The sequence below is a fragment of the Hetaerina americana genome, unplaced genomic scaffold (genome assembly GCF_022747635.1).
Source record: "Hetaerina americana unplaced genomic scaffold, ioHetAmer1.1.p SCAF_2, whole genome shotgun sequence".
Lineage (NCBI taxonomy): Eukaryota > Metazoa > Arthropoda > Insecta > Odonata > Calopterygidae > Hetaerina > Hetaerina americana.
The window spans coordinates 35,391,600-35,413,999 of record NW_027286763.1 but is presented as its reverse complement, the minus strand read 5'-3'; the positions used below and the strand labels follow the sequence as shown (position 1 = coordinate 35,413,999).

At 34.8% G+C, this 22,400-nt stretch overlaps 1 protein-coding gene across 1 annotated transcript in view; it reads left to right on the top strand.

Annotated features, from left to right (window-relative positions):
• Syn2 (Syntrophin-like 2) overlaps window positions 1-22,400 on the top strand; it is a 370,128-nt gene that overhangs the window by 339,126 nt on the left and 8,602 nt on the right. The window contains exons 5-10 of the mRNA XM_071584778.1: window positions 1,215-1,374; window positions 1,730-1,855; window positions 3,310-3,627; window positions 10,691-10,875; window positions 16,937-17,101; window positions 19,366-19,599. Coding sequence (XP_071440879.1) covers window positions 1,215-1,374; window positions 1,730-1,855; window positions 3,310-3,627; window positions 10,691-10,875; window positions 16,937-17,101; window positions 19,366-19,599 — 1,188 coding nt within the window. The remainder of the gene's footprint in view (window positions 1-1,214; window positions 1,375-1,729; window positions 1,856-3,309; window positions 3,628-10,690; window positions 10,876-16,936; window positions 17,102-19,365; window positions 19,600-22,400) is intronic.

Below are 22,400 nucleotides of genomic sequence, written 5' to 3'. Positions count from 1 at the left end.
CATTATAATTGCTTCAATAATCTCTGCTATCTCTCCATGTCACCTCACCGAGCCCTAAAATATCTAACACATTTTCCTTGCTCCATTTTCCACTTTGCATTTTCTAACTTCCCTGACCTGAACATTATGATAACATTCTGTGTCTCTATTCTAAATGGTCAGCCCTTTTCTGTGTCTTCTTTTCTACTCATATTGCTGATTTTGCTTGGAAAGAATTTCTCCCACTACTAGGAATCATACATGGCCCATTAGGCCAGGTACCAAAGTTGCTAGGACTCATTCTCACAAGTTTATCCATAATTTTTTGTGAGCTAAGTAATTGATTTTAGTCCCCATTTCCTTACTCAATAATGTTTTTAACATGAAACCATCACTGTAATGACCACTCCACTGGGGTCAGACTTCTTTTTCAGCCACCTCACTGAGGAACAGGAGCTGCGTGGACTACCTGCCACCTTTCAACCTATCTGGCATGAGTGACTGTACTAGAAGCAATTATTATTGCTCCCACCAGCACAGCCATAGAGGTCATCAGAACACACAAGCCCTTCCATCAACATCGTCTAGGTTTGAAACTATGGAGAAGGGTTACAGCATTCGTATTCATTGCAATAGTTCTCATATGCCAGTCTTGAAACTCAGAGGGTTTTCTGAATATAGGTTAATAAGGATTAGAATATTCTTCATTTATATTAAGTATTATAAAACTTCGATCACTTTTGTTATTTTTGAATTCCATTTGGTATACATTTTAATGGTAAGTAGTGGAAATGAACTTTCAGCTAAATTCATTTTTACTATTAATATGTTAGCTTTGTAGTTGAACCTTACATAATAATTAAATTGACTCATTTTGTGTTTGAGCAATTACTACCATAAGGATTTGATTTTATGAGATTGATTCCTGTAGGCAGCATAGCATTGAAGTAGAAAAAAATGTTTGGCTACTTAAACTCAAGGTCCTGGTTCAAATCCAGGAAATGCCTTTGCACACTTTGAGCTAAAATGCAGTTTGTGATTTCTGTGTATTTGAAAGGCATTGAATTTCAGTGAATTGTCCTGTTCAATCATGTCTTCATTGAATTTATCCATATACTTATTTTTTCCACTAACTCTATTCACATTGGACACGTAAAACCCTCACCATCTGTGCGTCATTGATTTGAATAAGAATTCTACTTTTTTGCAGTAATAGTCTCAAAATTCTTCTACAGGAAAGGACTGTCAAAGTAATAAGACAAAAGGTTGGAGGTTTAGGACTGAGTATTAAAGGAGGAGCTGAACACCACCTTCCAATTCTCATTTCAAGAATATTTAAAGACCAAGCTGCCGACCAAACAGGGCAGCTATTTGTAGGTGATGCTATTGTTAAAGGTATGTATCATTTACATATTCTAATCAAATTTAAGTATATAACAAAATATTCAACCATTTAGTTTCAAAAGTTAATCACAGTTTTTAAGGTAATTTGCTCCCTGTACTATGAAAATATTGATTTAGATTGGTATTTTGGGTAATGTTCATTGACAAAAGGTCATGATTTTGAGACCCTTTTAATTTTGAGTATCTTGTAAATTTCATTAAAATAGTTCTGTCTCTGCTAAACCTGTTTGGTCACTATATCATTGTGGAAAATTATTTATTTTTCAAAGTTGTAAAATACTAAAATCCTAATCTGCAAAAGGCTATTTGGTAACTACCTCTTTGCTATTTTTGATTTCCTTTCCAGTTAATGATCGTTATGTCACGACTGCAAAACATGATGATGCTGTGAGTATACTCCGAAATGCAGGCGATACCGTCCATCTAACTGTTAAACATTATCGAGCAGCTACTCCTTTCCTTCAAGCAAGCTGTAAGTTATTTTATTTATTCATTGTTTCATTCTTGAAATAATACTCACATTCTAATAGAGGTTCATGGACAATTCTAGCATAGGATTCATACTTAAACCAGCAATATTATTGTTAAACTTTGGGAAGTCATTCTATCTCTTTGGTTATATAATTGCATTTATTTGACCAAAATAGTCCAACTTGCATTTTCCAAAGATGCCTGTATAGGTAAGGCAAAATTTATCACTCACTGTTGAGTACCTGATTAGCCAACTTTAAACATTTCCTGATTGCACTAGAAAGCCTTGCATTGGCAAACACTCCTACATATTAACAAATCATTCATTCATTCACTCTTGAGAAAGACTTGCTTTGAGTGGAAGTTAAAGCTAGAAATTCCGGTATCTCCCCAGGTTGTTTCTCTCCTTGACAGATAGGAAGATATTTCTTTGACAATCTTACTTATATTTTTCTAGAAAATGAAAATATTCATGATGATTTAAAGAGCATCAGGACTGAAGGAATAAAAAAAAATAATGTTAAATAAATATTCAAAAAAGTAGTGAATTGTTTGGAGGCACATAAATTTCTTGAATTTCCAAGTACATACTCTAGTATTCTGTGAAGAAACATTTTAAAATACAAAATAGTCAGTTTTATTAAGTTTGATTCTGTTGCATTCTTGGAAATGCTGTAATGGACCTCTGTGAATTAGAAAATGTTTTTATACATCACATCATATTTTATGCATGAAAATATTTCCATATTTAAAGCTTGGGAATTTGCTAGTCCAGGGGTGGGGCACTGGACTACATAACGGGGGACCTGGTTTTGGTTTCACTCCCAGGCAAGCCTCTCTGGACACCCTCAGCTTCATCGAAGCAGTGTGATTTTACGGGTAGCGAATCTTCTAGGGATATATAGCCTGCACAGGAAAAGGAACTGCCCCCTGACCCTAATGTGTGATTTTCACAGATCGTTGGGCTTAGTACTGGGTGGACTCTACTGTCCTTACCAAACTGATCTTGAGGTTAACTACTGTGTTTATGGTTTTATTTAAAGCTCCTATGAGTCAAATGCAGTATATTGACAGGTTGCCATTATATTATGTTTGGAAAGAAAATTAAATTAGGTTCATCGTATCTCTAATACCAGCACCTCTTTTAACTCCTTTTAGTTTGGCTCTGCAATTAGTCAAATACTGCTTAAGTTAGGAGAAGTTAAAGGAAAAGTTGCTTTAAGCCTTTAGACAATAACTTAATTTAATACATTTCATTCCAACCCAATATTATCTAAAATATTTAAAACAATATAATTTCATTTGTTTTATGAATTATTATAGTTTTTTACCTCACTCAGAGCTCATGCCCAATTAATTAATGATCCTATCTACATTTTTGTATTCTTGAGCCAATATTGGCGATTGGCTATAAGGAGTGTATAATTGAAGTTTTCGTGCATTAAACGCTTCTAGTGCATCGAGACGAACGTCATCTTTTAGATGATGGTGTTGGAGGTACCAAGACACCACAGCCAGAAGGGGAAGGTTGGCGCTCTCCTGCTGGCATTCAGGTGGACAGTGGCAGTCGCAGGCACCACCCATCCTCCCCAGGTCACACCCCCACTCCAGCCTCGCTAGTGCCATCAGAGTCCTCAGTGATATCCCAGCACCCATTATCTTTGAAACACCCAAAAACAATACCATTGGCAATTAGCCCAAGTCCAATCAACCAAGTCAATTCAACCTGTGCTGAAACCAAACGAAGCAAGCAGTGGGTTGATGTGGTAACAGGTCAGTTGAAAAGTTTAGAAATAAGACCAAAAATAGAGTAGAGCTTGTGAAGTGCATAATCTCATGAAATTTTGTTTTATAAAGACAATATGTGTAATGCTATGAAAATTTTTTTATGTTGGGTGATCAGTATTATTACAGCAGCAAATTATTGTTTTGCATTACAAATAATTCTCTTGTAATCACACCACTTTCATAATATGATCATGCGATGTCCTTTGGATATAAACATAGTGAACTGAATTATTAGCCTATATTATTTCACATTAAAATCAGGCATACGTACCAGCACAATCTATTGAGCAGCCTAATAATATTTCTAGGATTTGTGATCTCTCTATACTGTACATGGTCTGTTGGCATTCATTTTAATATAGGATAGAATTCCTTTGCTTGAGGATTTTTTAAGTTTACAGTTGAGAAGCTGACATTATTACATACTAAAATATGTAGCTATTATTTTCGCTGTATGGAGCAGGTTTTTCTTTAACAAATTGAATCATGAATTGAGTATTATTTCTTCAGTTAAAGATTCATTAATGAACCAAATCAGCTATTTTTTCCATCAGGGTCAATTGCTATTTAGCTAATAGATGATCGAGTATGGTAGCATCAAATTCAGAGAAATTCAGCTATTCATGGAGGGAATAACAAGTATTGGAAGTCAGCACTTTTAAACTTCACCCATTTTTTTTTCTGGAAACAAATGATATGATAATGGAAAAAAGCAAGTATTTTATCAATGGCATATATTAAACAATAATTTATTTTAGTTACAACGATTTAATTGTTACATTTTCCAGTACTATATCATTTACTAAAATGTAATTCCTTTGCACATTCCTACTGAAGTTTACCATTTCTAGCAATAGATACCTACCAATGGAAATGCATATAAGTTCATTTTCTTGATACTTTCATGTCTGCAACATGGCCTTTTCTTTATGTCCCATATGGTGTTGTGCTTATGTTTATTTTGAAATAGCCAAAGCCATTGGATGAAAGGATATAATTTATTTCCATCATTCTCAGATTAGCGTATAAGGAGGGAGACTGCATGTTTCACAAAACATTCAATAGCAAATAAGAATTACTCTTGAGTCATAATATCACTTTTTCTTGTCGGCATAACCATTTTAGGTTTGAGCAATTATTTTCTAAATCATCATTTCAATGATTTTCAGTTGCTATAATTTATATTCTGACAAACCCTCAAGTTTTTTAAACTTCATATTTCCAAACCCACAGGACTGCTCTTGCACTTTTCCTTTGTTCTTCAATTATTATTCCTAATCAGTATTTCCTAAAATATCTATTTTAACATTACACATAGCAGCCCAGAATTTATCTTTGCTGATTCATAAATTTATTCCCAATTTATTATAAAATTCACTTAGCAATTTGCTCAGAAGCAATTTAGGATTCCCATTAAATATAAATAATTAAGAGCACTGTTTGAATTTTTTTCATGCAAAGCAAATCAAGCTTATAAGTGAATTCCAGTAATCAATGAAAAGTAGTTTGGTTTACCGAATCATAGTGATATGCTAAAAAATGTTCAAAATCTTTTTGAAACTTGATGGAAGCCATTATTTTAAGCGAATTTCCTTTTTTTCTCTGTTTTACATTGTTGCTTATTTACACGTACTTTCTATACTTTGCTAGACTGAGAAGCTATATTCACTCTTCCAAGTATTTACCAGCTTATTGCATTATTAATGTGGTTGTAAAGTGCTTTTGCTTATTTATTTTCAAAGATGTTGATTACCTTTTATCTTTCACACCATTCACATACCATGAAGCATTATCACCAACATGTGGACACAGAAAGAAAATCAAAATATTTTTCTTATTACAGTCATAATATAGATATTTTAGGTTTATGCCAGGTGAAATGGAAGGATAGTGGGGATTACTGGAGTAATAGTTATAGAATAGTATACACTGGCGAAAAGGAGAGTCAACAAGGGGTTGCCATAATATTAAATAAAGAGGTAGGAAGAAGCATAATTAACATAGAACAAGCAAGAATTTACTAAAACATTACTCATAGAGATGAGAGCAGAACCGACGAACTTGGTCATCGTTCATTTATACATGCCACAGTGCAATCATAAGGAGGAAGAAGTCATTGGTTATACAATCAGTTAGAGGACATAATCGTGTGTGTTCCTGTAGGAAAATATTTGATGGTATGGGGGATTTCGAATGTCATGGTAGGCGAAGGAGAGATGGTGATGAGATGGGGGATTACAGTTAAAGTACAAGGAATGACTGCAGGGAGAAAGCAATAGAGTTCTTTAGAAGACAGGGGTTAGTCAACACCAACACTTGGTTTGATCACCAAAAAATGCATAGGTATACATTGAAAATGTCAGGTGTCTGAGAAAGGTATCAGTTAGATTATATTATAATTAGGCACAGTGTGATGAATTCGCACAGCTTCCCGGGAGTGGATGAGGACTCTGACCACAATTCACTTGTTATGAAGGGTAGCGTCTGTTTCAAAAAGATAAGACAGGGGCAACAGGTTAGGAAATGGAATGTAGAAGCTTTAACTGGATTGACATAGAAGGAGTATGAGCGGGCTGTAGAGAAAATAATGAGTGAGGGAAAAGAGCTGAGTGCTATCTAAGAAAAATGGGAATGTATCAAGAAAGGGATATCGAAAGCCGCAATAGGAAGTGTGAAGAGTTCAACAATTAATTGAGATGGGCAACAAATAAAGCAAAAGAAGCATGGTAGAAGACGCAGTGTGAGGATATGGAATGTTTGCAGGGGAAGAGTGAAATTGGTATGCTATACAGCAAGGCTAAATCACTATCAGGGAGTAAGAAGGGAAGATCTGTGCTAAAAGTTAGAAATAAATTGTGTAAGATAATGGTTGATGCATAAAAGATCCATGAGAGATGGGAGGAATGTATAGAAAAACTATTTACAGGTATATAGAGTGGAACTTAGGCCAACAAGGTAAACCACAGAAAGAGATCATGACGTAGGGGAAGATAGCTTAGGTCCATGCATATTCGACAATGAGATAGAAAGGGCATTGAGGGAGATGAAACTAAATAAGGCCGCATTGGTGGATAACATTCCTGTGGAACTGCTAACATTAACATTAAAATAGGAGGGCAGAAACTAGAGCAGGGGGAATGGTTTACCTATTTCAGAAGTGTTTTGGACCAACATGGTCAAAGTAGTAGGGATATAAGAAGAAGAATTGAAGTAGGCAAAGAGGCTTTCATAGGGAGGAGGCAGTTGATGACAGGGACATTGAGTAAGGCTGTTAAGAAAAGACTTGTGAAAACCTTGACATGGAGCGTAGGTATGTGCGATGCAGAAACAAACATGGTCACCAAAGCAGGATGAGAGGTGTATATTGGAGGCTTTAGAAATATGGGTGTGGAGAAGGATTAAAATGGTGAAATGGACTGAAAGAAAAACAAATGAGGAAGTTCTAGGTATTGTGGGGGAGAAGAGGGGATTGTTGGGAGAAACCATAAGGAGGAGGGTAAAATGAATGAAAAGCATATTGATCAGCAGTGGAATGCTGAAGACTGTGATAGAGGGGAGAATGTTAGGCAAACAAAGTAGGGGTAGGAATAGCATAGAGATGTTGAATGGAATGAAGGGAGGAAGGAAGTACACTGAGATGAAGAGTGGCTTTTTGTAGAGTAGGATTTTGGGTTGTGTCTTGTTAGGAGATATTTATTTGGTAGTTGTATCCATCCAAAACCTACCTTAACCAGTAGATTACTTAATTAAAATTACAGCCATTAACTCAATCAATCATGGTTGCAGTTAAAATGACAATGATATTTCTATTTCCTACGTAAAGAAGTGTGAACTAAATCAAAATTTAGTGAAGGTCAATCTTTGCTTTCAATTTAATCTTTAGCAATGACAAATTAGAAAATTTTACTTTTTTAAACACATACATTGTTTCGAGAAATTGTTGGATGCTCCTAAGAATGCTCCAGCTCAGTATTTGTTTACAGAATCTACAATTCTCATGATTTATTGGTATCATATGAATTCCCTCTACCCAAAGCCACACCTTACCTTCTGCTGTAAGTAATCCTCACCCTCTATCCTAAAACATGAAATCTTTAGGCCCAACTTGGCTGAGATCATATCACTGCAGCTAATTAGGTCTTCATTGCTGTGTAACCTTGTAGCCTGAATTCTCGTTTAACCTTCATTCTTCATGCTCTCTCAATTTACATTCCTTATAAGCAAAATCCATCAGAACAGAAGCTGACAGCTCCATTCAGTCTACATGAGCCCATACTGTTTATCACTACATGATAAAATTGCTTTTTGGCCGGCGGTGCTGATAAAACTTTGCATACTATATAAAGTATGACAATATTTATTGTTTTCACTATAAGACTTTAAATTATATTTTACTGGCTAGAAAGGTGAGGAATAAATGCACAAATTGGTGCAATCTGGTGGCCATGATGTGGATTATAGCCCCACCCACTAGCAGCGCTAGTTGCCTGAGACCCAATGAGCCATCTTTGCTTGGTGGATCGTTGAGCTGTCCGTATGGTGCCAGTTATGTTAGTTTCAGTTGTCCTTGTTTTTACTCTTTGTCAAGAATGGAAATTGACAGAATCATGGAGCAATCAATCAACATCAAATTTTTTGTTGAAGTGCGGTAAAAGTTATGAAGAAATTACTGAAATGTTGGTAGCTGTTGACGGTGATAATGCTCTAAAGAAAATATCCGTTTTCAAGTGGATTAAGCATTTTTAAGATGCCCAACAAGACCTTCATCCACCTGTGTTGATGACAACATTGATGGTGTGTGGTCCTTTGTCGTTACCAATCATCGAAAAACTGTCCGAATGATAGCTGATGAACTGAATTTAGGAAAATCAACTGTGCATACTATTTTAACTGAGCATGATAGTTGGATCCTTCATCACGACAATGCATCTGCACATTCAGCATTGATTGTCCACCAGTTTCTGGCAAAAAATTCAGACATCATCCTTTATCATCCTTATTTGCCAGATCTCACCCTATGTGACTTTTTCCTATACCTAAAATGCAAAAATGTGTTGAGGGGACATAACTGGGAAGATGTGGACACAATTAGGCAAGACACGGCAAGAAAACTAAAAAGCCTGACTGCCGAGGACTTCCAAGGGTGCTTTAGACAGTGGAAAAGAAAATGGAATAAGTGCATAGCCATAAATGGGAATTACTTTGAAGGGGATAACATTGATATACACTAAATTTTGCAAAATAAAGTTTTTATAGCCTCAGCTTGCGTATTTATTGGACAGACCACATATTTCTGATGGAAAAAAGGGAGTGCTGCAGCTCCCCTCTTTTGGAGAAATTGTTGCTGCTATTGTTAAAAAGATATGTGCATCATGAATGATAACCAAATGCTAATGCCAAGTGTAATTTTGAAAACTTTAACACTTGTAGGTAGAAAGATATTTTATAGTACTGGAACTTCCTGGAGTCTCTCATTATTAATATCCTGGAAAGGTCATATTTCTAGGAATTTCATAATTATTGGAAACCTATTTCTGATTAATATACTCCCTAACTAAGGGATATGGAGAGAATTAACAGACTTATTGGATATTTAATGATGATCTTCTTGTCATTCAGATTTCAATAAAACTTTAATGAAAACCATCAGCTCCTATATGTTGTCAGATGCTACTGGTATTTCAAAATTCTTAATTTTGGAGTGTATTAATAATGAAATGACAATAGACACTGTTCAGTTCTATTTGGTTGACGGTTTCCATGATATGGTGTTGATGAATATATTACTATTTAGGATTACAATTGAATATAATGTTTCCTAGCAAAAAAGTTTTTCCTGCATCCTAGTGATCAAAAACATTATATGAAATACATGATTAATTGTTGACTACCAATGAGGAGAAAATGAAAATGGGCCTTTAAGGTTACATTAAGCCTCAGCCTATACAAGCTTAGCCAAAAACAATTTGCTTTCATTTGAAAAAGCCCTTTAGAACTCCAGTGGAACCATTTTGCTAAAAAAACATTATTTGTAGCTGAAATCCTGAATATACATGTATTCACTTTTCATAACTATTTATTCAAGGTATGTTTCTTTATTTCTCATTGTCACTAGCTCCAAATAAGATCAGATATAATCCACTCATGACTAAATTCAAATCAATGTCCATAGCATAGTCCTTGGTTCCATATAGACAGTGTATTTTACATCATATGCTAATAACATTGAAGCTAATTGCTAATAAGTGAAGCATTATTTTGCTAAGTGGAGGTATTTATTGGAGTAGAGTTCACATATTTATTGGAGGTATATCAGGCAATGGCTGATTTCAGCTATAGGAGGCCATGCTTTACCCAGTATACAAATTCTTTCCCACTGTTTATCTGCTCCAGACTTCAAAAATACTATTATAACCAGCAGCTCAGTGCATTATTATTTCATTAAATGCAATGGAGACCAATTCTTTCAAAGTTGAAGCTATTGTTTTATTCGATTTCTAGTATTAAAATGCTCCCCCTCTGTGATACATTTACCTAGTACTTTTGGCCAATTGTCGCTGGAAAAATCCTCTTAGATAAGGTGCTGGGCAAAGTTAAATAAGATGTCAATCTTGACCCAAGCCTTTCTGTGTTTACCCATTTAGGTAATTTGAGTTACATTTTGGACATTAAATTTAGGGGTGTTATAACATATTTCATCGTCACCATTCTAGTCTGACAATTCAAATTTGTCTCTGAAAGTTTCAGTTCAAAATTTTTTCAATAATTCTTGCATCAGTGGCTGTAGGTGGCTTCCTGAAGTAGAATTACATTCATGGTTGCCTTAAGATTTTACAGAAAACTAGATGGTGCTGACACTATGCAATTCAAAGACTGGTTTTGAAATAATCTCAACTGCTCCATCGATTTTGAAAATCAGTTGATGTCAGAGTTATTTTAAAGCTAACAACTAATGGCTGTATAGGTTATTTACCTCTCCCCTAATGGGTGCCCAAAATGAAATTTATTTGTTTACCAACATCTTCAATACACCTTATTTCATTCACAGTTCCTCTTATGATGGCGTACGTTACACGTTACATCTTTGGCACTGACCAACTGCGGCCTAATGCTTTTGAAGTAAGGGGTTTGGATGGCTCTTCAACAGGTGTTGTCCTCTGTGAGGATACTGCTGTGCTGACAAGGTGGCTCAAGTACATTACCGACAATGTTGTTGGACTGACTAATCTGCAGGTCTGACTTTGTGGTTTTATGTATGTAGTCTTTCGTTATTTTTGCATGTAATTTAGAATGCTTCCAATTCATCTGTCATTATTCAGAATATTAGTAGCTGTGAATGATTTTCAAATATGCTAAATATTCCCTTGGAAAAAATTGTCAGGCCAATGATTGTTTTGTTCTAAATATTGAATATTTTGTCATTATGTGAAAGAGGCAAATTTTGAAAAATTAAATCATCAATCTACTTTCACAGCTTATTTTAAATTAGGATACAGTTATGGAAATTACTGGTATACATGCTGAACACTTGATTGTATTTGGAATTATTATCTGTTCAAAATATGTTTGTCACTGGCCCTTTGTGCAATCTATAAACTTGACTAGCACCTCTGCAACAAGATGAGTAGAGTACACCATGGAGGAGGAGAGCTCAAGGACAGCATTTCCATTTCTTTTTGAATGAATTGGGAGCTAGGCATATGCCTTTTGCCGAATTTTCAAAGAAATCCTGAGGGGGTGGACAGGGGATCCTGGAAATATGGTAGGTAGACAAACTGTAAATTATAGAAAAGATGAGTTCAACCCGAACCCTTCAGGTATAAGATAGCAAAAGGGGCTTCTCTTCTCAAAATATAGTGCTCTGCAAGCACTTAAAGAGAACCCAGAAGAATGAAGGAATGAAATAATCTGTCATCATCATCAGTATTTGGTTTAGTGCAGCCCTCCATTCTTCTCTATTAAGTGGTAATTCAAATTCTAAGAAACTGTGGGAAATGCCACCGCAGTAACTTTTCACAGAGTCATCCGCAAATATGCATTTCAATGCAACAGTTTCAGAGTTTAAAAATCATTCACCTTGACCGGGATCTGAACTCGGATCCCTCGATGTCCGGCCAAGTGCTTTAGCCAGTAAAGCTATCGAGGCGTCCTCTTAAACTCTCTGGTCAAGACAAATCGTGGTCAAGGGGAATGATTTTTAAACTCTGAAATTGTTGCATAGTGTTAATTTCCTCACCCTCTGATAGATTTTCTGTTGTACATTGTCCTTTATTTGTCCCATGTAAATGTCCCTTGGCTTTCCTTGTGGGATCTTCCCTTCAATTTTCCCGTCTGTTATGTTTCTAACTAATCCATATGCCCGCAAGGTGTTTCCAATCCATGTAGTCCTTCTTTACTCTAGAATTCTTTACATGTTTTTCTCCTCTTCTCTTTACTTACTTGTTCCTCACCTTATCTATCCATTAAATCTCATGCATTCTCCACCAGCGCAATGTTTTAAATGCTTCTATTCTCTGCTGTTCCTCTTTTCCAATGTTCCATGTCTCTGATTTGATGTGCGCTTCCAAAGTAATGGGGATTTTGTAATTTGACATAATGCAAAGTGCATCGTGAGTTCTTGCCACAAGATCAAACGATCAAGAAAGAGTATTACTTATAAGTTCAATGCCATTTCCATGAAGCAATATGAAAAAAAACACCTAATTTGTGGTGAAACAATTCATGTCTTTTGCCCCATGGTGCCTTTCTTCACTTCACTGCTTTTTCGTGAATTTTTGACCAAAAACAGCACTGCAATGATGTCCCAGCATCCATATGTGACAGACACGGCCCTGTGTGACTTGTTGCTGACCCCAGAAATAAAGAGAACCTTAAAGGGCTGTCATTTTACAAGCATAGATGAGATTATAAATGCATTGCTGAGAGAGCTAAAAGCTATACCAAAGATCAAGTTCCTAATGCGTTTCAAAGATTGTAAAAATTGGTGGCATAAGTGCATAATATTTAATGAGCACTACTTCAAAGAAGATAACATTGCTATAGAGGAATAGATAAAATTATTTTCAAAAGCTCAAAGTCCCACTATTTATTGAACACAACTCATGCATAGAGTGCCATGCTCCATATGAATGTTGTGATGAACTGTCTCCTTGTTTGCAACCTTAGGTTCTTTGAGCATAGTGGTTGCCTCTTTCCCATGACTTCTTTCTCAGCTTGAGCTATTTTTTGCTTGATGTCTGTTGATTTTCTTCCATCCCAAGTAATAATGCAGCCCAGGTAGATGAATGGTTCCACTTGCTTTAGATTCACTCCTCACATTGTGACATCTGCCATCAGTTTTTCCCTGCCGCATGCAAGAAGTTTAATTTTCTTCTTGTTGTTGCTCATATTGCATTCCTAAAATAGTTAGTTCATAGCGTTCAAACTTTTCTGCAAAACCCCTCATATTTCTGCAATTACTGTGATATCATTAGTAACCGGATTATTTTAACTTTTTTGCAATTTGTCTTGACTTTTTTGATGCTGAATTCTTGTACTTTCTTTACTGCCTCTTCAAGATATACTTTGGATAGTGCAATCAAGAGGTTGGATCCTTGATTAACTCCTTTGTTTATTTAGGCGTATATTTTCCTTCCATTTTTCTTTTGCATGATTATTACCTGATTCTGGTAGAGGTTATCCTTTTGTCATAGTAGTCCATTTCAAGTGTATTTAGTATATTGAACATGTTATTTCATTCAAATTGAGTAGTTTCAGGGGTGATGTGTTGGTATTTGAACATAGTAAACAACAGATAGTAACAATTTTCCCCAAGATAAGTTTAATTGTACGACCTGGTTCTGATGTATTTAATCATCTTCAGGTCCAAGATAGACCTAATAGAAACTTATCTAGTGGAAAGTTGTTGCTATGTGTTCTTTATTGTTTCATTCAATTTAATCAAAGACCTTCTGTAAGTTTACAAATGCTATATATAATGGCTTGTTTGCGTTTACCATTTTGCTGGTCACTATGTTCAAGCTGAATATTTATTCTCTTACTCCTTGGTTTTTCCCGTTTATGAATTAATTTTCCATAAGGCTTTCTTTTATCTTTCTTTCTAATCTTCTGCTAATTATCTGAGTAAGCATTTTCAATGCATGAGATAGGCTCGCTTTTTGTGTTATTTACATTTATCTGTTCTTAGTGTTTACTGCATTGCAATCATCTTACTCTTCTCAGAGTCCAGTAGTATTTTTCCACTGTTGTAGCTATATTTGATAATTTCAAAAACGATATCCTTAGCTTTGAATCCAAATGCCTTGATTATATCTCTGTTTATTACATATAATAATTGTTCCACCAGCATCTTTTACCGTATAATAATAGTTAATGGCATTGTGAACAGTCACCCTCAGATTGACTGAGAAGAAGCAGATTTACTCTCTTCTCCATACTCTTACACATAATACTCAACATATGATCATATTTGGCAGCACTAGGCAAGAGCAGGTGAAGGTCCCTCAATGGAAGCTGGGGAGATATTAAATTTTCTGCTAGTTTAGCTCTCTTCATTACTAATGGTTCCCTTCAAAGTCATGCGATTACGGTCTTACTTTCCTTCCCTAATCATAAGTGACAAACATATTTTGAACAGATAACATTGTTTGGTTGAAAATATTTTTTGTAGAATATGATGAGAAACTAAACCTCATTCCCATTTATATACTTATTGTGATACATTTATAGCTGAAAAGCATTAGTTTTATATCCAAGCATGTAAATTGGCATAAAATGAAAATAACAGTTGTGTAAAATATCAGTAATTTAAAAAGGACTCTTTCCTGTTGATTGCTAATAAAAAGAAAAGCTGTGTATTTAGATGTGCTTTGGATTCAATACTTCCATCTCTACCTATAGTCAGTTAACATCTATTATAATATGTGATACTATGAAGAGCAAAGGTTGAACTGGACGAGACAAAGGTTCATAATTTTCTTGGTCCGCAGTGTTCTTGCTGCCTCTTTGTCAATATATTTCATGATGCTACCGCTAAAAATATTTACAGCAGAGTTTGGATTTATTGAGTGCTGATAATCCTTGCAATAATGAATTATTATTATTGTAGTCAATTTTATTATCAGTTATTAGCTGATTTCTATGGCTTTTAGGGTGGTATAGCCACATATGTGGGTGTTCGATGTGATGTGTATTATGTAGTAAACGTGGTTATAATTATTAGTTGTTAATCTCAGTGGCTACACTAGTTTGATACAATGGCCACCATTGGCTAGAGTTTATGCGTCAATTCTTGAAATGAGTGAATATGTAAAAAATTAGCTAAAATGTCTTATGTCATGGTGAATGTTGTTGTATTGTATTTGCTACTGTTTCTTCTTAAAAAAAATCACCTAATATCTGCATTTGCTGGTACAAAGATAATAATAGTAATAGAAAACTTTTATCAATATAAATACAAACTGTAATAACTCTGATTAATGAACCCTTATGATCAAAGTAAAAACATGGATGGTAATGATTTAATAATTGTTCAAACACTGTTCTCTACTTGGTATACCTGTTCATCTGCCAAATTTCAATTTCATAACTCACAGAGAAATGTTTCATACATCTGTTAAGTTTTATTGATGGGCACTTATGAAATCTTATCACATTAGCTCAAATATGATGTGACCTCAAATATAGTTCAACACCAAATATTTTAAAGGGAAACCTAGAAAAAGGGAAAACCCGGATAATTTTCCCTTTTTGAATCAATGTTTCTCCGAACTTGTGAATTATGGAGGTAATAATTTGAAGTTTTTTTAAGATCTTGGAAAATAAATTTAACAAATTTAAATACAAGAATTTGAATTAAGTATTTAAAGGTTTTTTGGGGGTACATGGTATTCCAGTGGGTAGGGCAATGGACTGCTGACTGGAGGGTCGATGTTCGATTCCTGAGTACACCTCTTAGGTACCTCAGCTTCATCTAAGCTGTGTAATTTTTTGGGAACCAAAACCCTCATACTTGGATGTGTGAATTTCACATACCGTCAGGCTTAGTACCAAGATGGTAGAGTTCACATGATACTAAGCCTGACAGATACTAAGACTACCAAACTAACCTTTGGGTTGATTACTATGCTAATGGTTTTTTGTCATAGCTATATTGGATTACTTTTTACTTGGGTTTTGGCAGCAGCCTTTTTCTCACAATGATCCTTTCCTCTATCCATCATTAAATTAAGAAAGGATAAATATTCATAAATTATAGATACAAGACACTGGTGTAAGAACTACTGAAACCCAAAACACTGGCATACAAGCTATTGATGCCGCAAGATAACACATTCAGAAAACAAAACCGGCAGCCTGATTTCAATTTTCTCTTCAAGATGCTTTCACAGTATATTTTTACAATGCAGCAATATAACATGAATGTCAAATTCAGTAACAATATGGCAGTTATTAGTAGATGCACTAAAAGATGTGTGATAGACACTTATGGTTTTAACCTACAAATTCTCAAATATCTCTTTCAAAGTTAAATTTTAGAGAGAAAAACATACCATTATATTTAGGCTAATATGATACCTAAGGATTTAGCAGTTAATATGTGTATGCATTAATTGCCTTATCACTAAGTTTAAACTGAGTTGCAACTCTGCATATGCCATTTTAACAATATCTTTGCTTCTGAAGTAGGTTTGAAAGAATGACGATGAGTAATAATAGCTCTTTTCAAAGATGTGGTCTCTATGGCAGATCATTCCATGTAGTTGGGAATCAAGCATTAGCATTGCTAAATTTACAATTTACCCCTTTCTCTTACCAATTGAATTACATTTACACTCGCATATATTCACATGAACTCTGATTATGTAAATGAAAGCTAAGCTCATTTGACTGTATAATCATACAAGTAGCTCTACTTAAAATACTTCCAAAATATGTTTTTTGCTGTTAAAAATACTCAGGATACATATTAATCATTATATTTTATAGATACATATTGAATATTCACCAATAAATATAGAATTGAAGTGAGTGACATTATAATGAGTTCTCCACAAAGACTTGAAATAATGTGGCTCTCCATCTAGGATGTTCCCCTTCTCTTCCTGATTACTTTCGTCCTTCCCTTCCTTACTCTAAGGACCTCTCTCTTCCCAGTAAAAAGAGAGAGGTGTACCCTTTCCTAAATCCTTAAGTTAAATCTATAGGCCTATATTTTTAATAAATTTCTAATGCTCTAAAATATTGCTTTCTAATGGGCAGTTTTAATGATATGAGTCTTATTCCCTTTCCTCAGTTGAAACTTTGCAATCGCAGCTTTGCCCGCACAGAGCGTATTGAATACATGGGCTGGGTTAATGAGGCATCTCCAACAAAAGATAACAGGAGACCATGGCAGAGTTGGCAGCCTCGCTTCTTAGCTCTCAAGGGTCCTGATGTCCTCATTTTGGATGCTCCTCCAGTAAGTTCACCATAAGTTTTAATGTATGTTCTTTGCGATACCTTTGTTAATAATTATGAATTTTCATCTTTGAAAACATCTTGTCTTGATGAAAATATGTCTCAACCATATGTAAATTCTTTTGATTCTCTGGCCATTCACATGTCTATGAGAAGCTTCCTGCTTCCAGTACACAACATTTTCAAGATCAACCCAGTTGGATTTACTACAGATAATTTTCAGTGCATAATTAAATTAAAACTTGAAAAGCTAATCATATGCATAAAATGTTTCTCTAAGATTCAATTTATTATGTCCCCCTTTTACTCTTGAATAACTCAATATTCCTAGTAAGTGAGGCATCAGTTGATATGCCTTTAAATGCTTTATGGGATACCCATATCCATTTCATACAAAATGGCTTTTATTTTACAATAAATGGTTTAAAATGACAGATACCTGTCATAAGCTTTCAGGAAACACTTTAATGGTAGATTTTATGAAGAAAAAACATTTTCAAAGTTTTTTTTAGTTTTTATAAATATATTTTTTATTCTATGAATTTCACTGTTATTATGAAAAATATATGTGATAAGACAGCATATTATTTTTTTTATTAATTAGGGACTGTGTAAGGGTATTGATATTAAATGTGGGTTAATTTGTGAAATTCACCTAATATTCCTTGAATTGAACAATTAAAAATGAATAAACCTCAAACGTCGTGCAATCACTATTGCATGGGTCCTCTAGTGTGTACTCATATTTAATACAATGGTGAAATGGTGAGTTCTTTCCTTGAGTACTTATTATGAGAAAATCTAAATATAAAATAAGAGAATTTTGATTGCTTAACTTTCACATAGAAAATAATAATATATTCTAGTTTGAAGTTATCTTCACACAAATATGAAGCATGATTTTTTATTAGAGTATCGACAGAACAAATCTAAAATATTGATGATGATGGGCCATTATTTTTGTGTAAACATTTTCCACTTTTTCATATAGTGGGAAAATGTCTTATATACATGTAGGTCTGAAAACTAGAATATTTGTAAATCCTAGGAAGATTTCCTCAGAAATGACCATGACCAGAAATGACCATTAAATGACTACCAATCATGCAAAAGAAAAATTTTGCTGCTTGACATTGTCACCATGAATGACTGTACTTTTTCTATTACTTGTAACTTTATTATGTATATATATTTATTTTATTTATTTATTTATTTATGTACCCTGCAAGCCATCGCTAGGGTGTGTGGCAGGGTGTGAATACACCCCAGACTAATTTTGACCCAAATATTTTTACCCCTGCCGCATTCAGATAATGTAATTCTGATCCCTCAATATTGGCGGAATAATGACATCTTAAATCTATCTCTTCTAATCTCTGTCTCTCTAATTTTATTGACATGATCTCTCCTACCGGAGTATGATGGGGGTAATAATACATTTTCAACATCACTGCTAAAGAGACCACCTTCCGATTTATACAATAGCTTCAATCTGTAATGTAACCTTTGCTCCATGAGTGATTCCCAGCCTAGCTGCTCTAATATTTTGGATATGCTACTAAGTTAACCATAACAACATTTTACGAATCTAGCTCCTTTATGCTGCACGCGATCCAATTCGGCAATTAATCCAACTTCGTGAGGATCCCATATCCTTGCAGCATATTCTAAATGAGGCCTAACCAACCATGGATGACATTTCTCTTTGACCCTTTCATCACATTTCACAAGTACACTCCTAATAAATCTTAATTTTTTGTTAGCTTGTATTCCCCATATGTGTTTCACCCAAGAGAGATCGTGAAGTGAGGGTAACTCCTAGGTATTTAATTGAACCTGCACATTCCATTTTGGTGTTCCCAATGCAGTAGGCATTTGGATGGGAATTTCTCTTTTTCCAAAAATTTATGACTACACACTTTTTTAAATTTAATTCTAATTGCCAAGTGTCCCACCAGCGTTGTGGAAAACCTTTAACGAGAACCTTGCAATATCTATTGACCTAGCGTAGTTAGATGTGAATGTATGTGGATCACCTTGTTTATTCCCTTTTCTGTAAATCTGAAGGTCATAGATTTAATTTTTTGTTATATTTCTATCAGTATATTACTCAATTTTGTAGAGTGAAATGATCTGATTCATCAGAGTTCCCGAGAAATCAAATTCATTTTATTATTCTACAAAATTATATTTTTGCCAGTGTGATAGGATAAATTGAAAGATGAATAAAAGTTTTTCTTCTTAAGAATTCCTACTTTCTTTCAGTTGACAGAACAAGACTGGTCTTGTTGTACTGGTGGTATTGATGCAATCAAAGTATACCAAACAATGTTTCGTGCAGTGCGTGATTCTGAGAATGTGGATGGTCGCCAGCATTGCTTTTTAGTCCAGGCATCAGGCAGGGAATCTCGTTATCTCTCTGTCGAAACTCGTCAAGAATTGCTGCGGATTGAAGGGGCTTGGCATTGTGCTGTCTGCTCTGCTGTGATGAGACTTGGGGTGAGCATGATTTTTTCTTTTCCCTCACAAATCTTTACCTTTTGGCCAAATTGGTTTTAAATTGTGCATCAAAAAAGAAGAGTATATAAATTAAATGAAAAACACAATGTATTTTTCCACTCTTCTTATGTACTCGTTTTTTTCTGGGTCAATTTTGTGGGACCTTCCACAAAGTTGAGCCAGAATCAATCGAATACAAAAGAGTATATGCATATTAAAACACATCTATCCATAGAACAGTTATGTTTTGCATTAAGAGCAGTTTGCTTTTCACCTCCCTGCTGGCTCAAAATCCCCGTTCTTACTTTACTTCAGTATTACTAGTGAAGGGAACCTTTCCTTATCGTAGCCATTATGCATTTATTCACTTTATTTGTTGGTGGAAGATTGGAGGGAAAAAATATATCTTACCTTTCGATAATCTTACACTCACTGAACTAACTTACAAAATAAATTTAGGCCATGTTTTAAGGTCAGTTATTGGCTGTAGCATGTTACCTTTCCTTAACTTTTGCTTCTCCTAATATTTTTTTTGTTCTTTCCTTGATTTTGTTACAGTAGCTTTAGAGAGAAGTTTCTGTTAAAAATTAGGTTTGCTAGCATGGGAAATGGAGAATAACATCATGCAGACACAGTGGAAAGGAAAGAGGGTTATGGGAAGGTACATTTTAGCACTCCTTACTATTCCCCATTTGCTCTCAGAATTGATAGTTTCTTGGGTGATATAAAATAATGTTTACATTTACAGTTTTAAAATAATTAATCCCACTTGGTGGATATGCTTGGGTACAAGTCTGCCTGGCATATTTGGGATTGTGATTTGAGAGCTAGTTGATGAGTTTAATTGTTGTGAAGTAGAGAAAGGTGAGGTGAGGGAAAGGTAAGGATTACAAAGGGAAAATATCATCGGACCTAATTGCTCACACGAGAATTGATCAAATGGATGCTGGCAGGACCCGCTAGAAGTTGATGATACTTTAAGATATCTGAGCAGGACAAGATAATGGGTGTTCCCTTGGGGTAGGACTGTGGTGTGGTTTAAGGTAAGGGTAGGTAGTAAGGAATGAAAGGTATCTGAGGAAGAATCAAAGGATGCGAATGGTAAGAGAAAAAAAAGTAACTGAAACTTTGTTTTGATGTAAGATCATCTTCATCAGGAAAGGCATGATTAGAGGATGAGTACACTACAGATTGCAGGGAGTAAAGCAGAAGTGGAAAAAAGTGAGGTAGAAATGGGGGCAGGGGCAGAAAGAACTGGGTTAAATCTGTTTGGATAATTGAAAGATGGGGAGGCAATGGTGCTTCAGTCTGACATAAAATTAATGTCAGATTTGCGGATGAAAATGCATTCATAGGCGTCAAGGGGATGGTTGAAGGGTTTTCAGAGATTGTTTTAAGTCTGTGGTAGATATGAAGTGGCTAGCTTCTGTTAGATATTTTGGGGTTATGGATTCGTTAGCCCATTATATTATGTTTTGTTGCGATTTTGGGGGGGGGGACACTGAATTTGTTAACGACAGATTTCTAAAGGATAGGAGTATCATTTTTGGCATTGCAAAGCAGATTTTAAAAATTTTTACTTGTTCAGTAAAGATATTGATATTTTTTTTAATAAAGGGAATACCATTGGCTAAAAATGGATAAAAAGAAAGTCGGGTATATTTTTGTTGGAAATTAGAGGATGAATGGTGGTGAACTTAATTAGTTTTTTGAATTCCTGTTCACTGAGGATTCAGTGTGTCAAATCAGCGTTGCAACCTTGGGTTATGGCTATGTTTTCTGTGTGTTGAAGTTCAATATATAAAATATCTCTAACTAATATTATTTCCATTTGGTCAACATTCAAGATCCCTTCAACACAGGATTTAACATGTAGAGATAATACTGTGGTTAAATGTCCCTGTATCTATATGTTAAGCACAAATCAAAACTTATGTGTATAATTTATGCAACAGTTCGGACGTATTTGTTTCATTAAATATATGTATGTATACTAACTTTGGTTAGATCAATGTATGCCCTGCATTTCTTAATATATTCTGTTTGAGATGATTTCTGATAGCATATGGAACACTTATTCTAACTATACTCATTCATTCCCCCAAAAATCATTTTTAAAATTATAATCATGACTATAGGTTAGTGACAATTGAGATTGGACAAAAGAGCTGACAAATAAATAGATTTAAGTCAAGTTGATACAAATGTGGCTCCTGGAAATGTTTCCCCCGTGTTGAATTAATGCTCATATTGAGAGATTTTAGTTTGTCATCTAGGCAGCCTTTTTGACCATTATTGCTCTTCCCCAGCTTGGTATGGCTTACCTTTTTATTTTGCATGTACCATGTATGTAATATTTGCCTCATATGAAGTCACTAATTTGCAACATATCAAGATTCTTGATTTTTCAGGGTATATAAAAGTATGAATAAAATTTTGGCAATGTCTCTGCAAAGCAGTCACCATGTACTGTTCTGAAATCGTTTTGGCCAAAATCTAAGAGGAAACTTGTGAATATGTGAGGTTACTATCAGGACATAGACAGGCCATCCTTTCAACGAGCATTTCTAACACAGAATCAACAAACTTTTGAGGAAATTTCAGAGCTCTTATGGTCTCTGTGATATTAAACTAACATATTTGAAGAGGAATGCATGTGTTTAGATTCAGGTCAAATGTTTTGAAGGGTTTCAATTTTGTTAATTGAGTATTTTTATCCGATTTACTATTAAAATTAATTGAAATACACCCCAGTTTTCAACTTACCCCCTTGAGGACTCTAAGGCAGTACATTTTTCCTG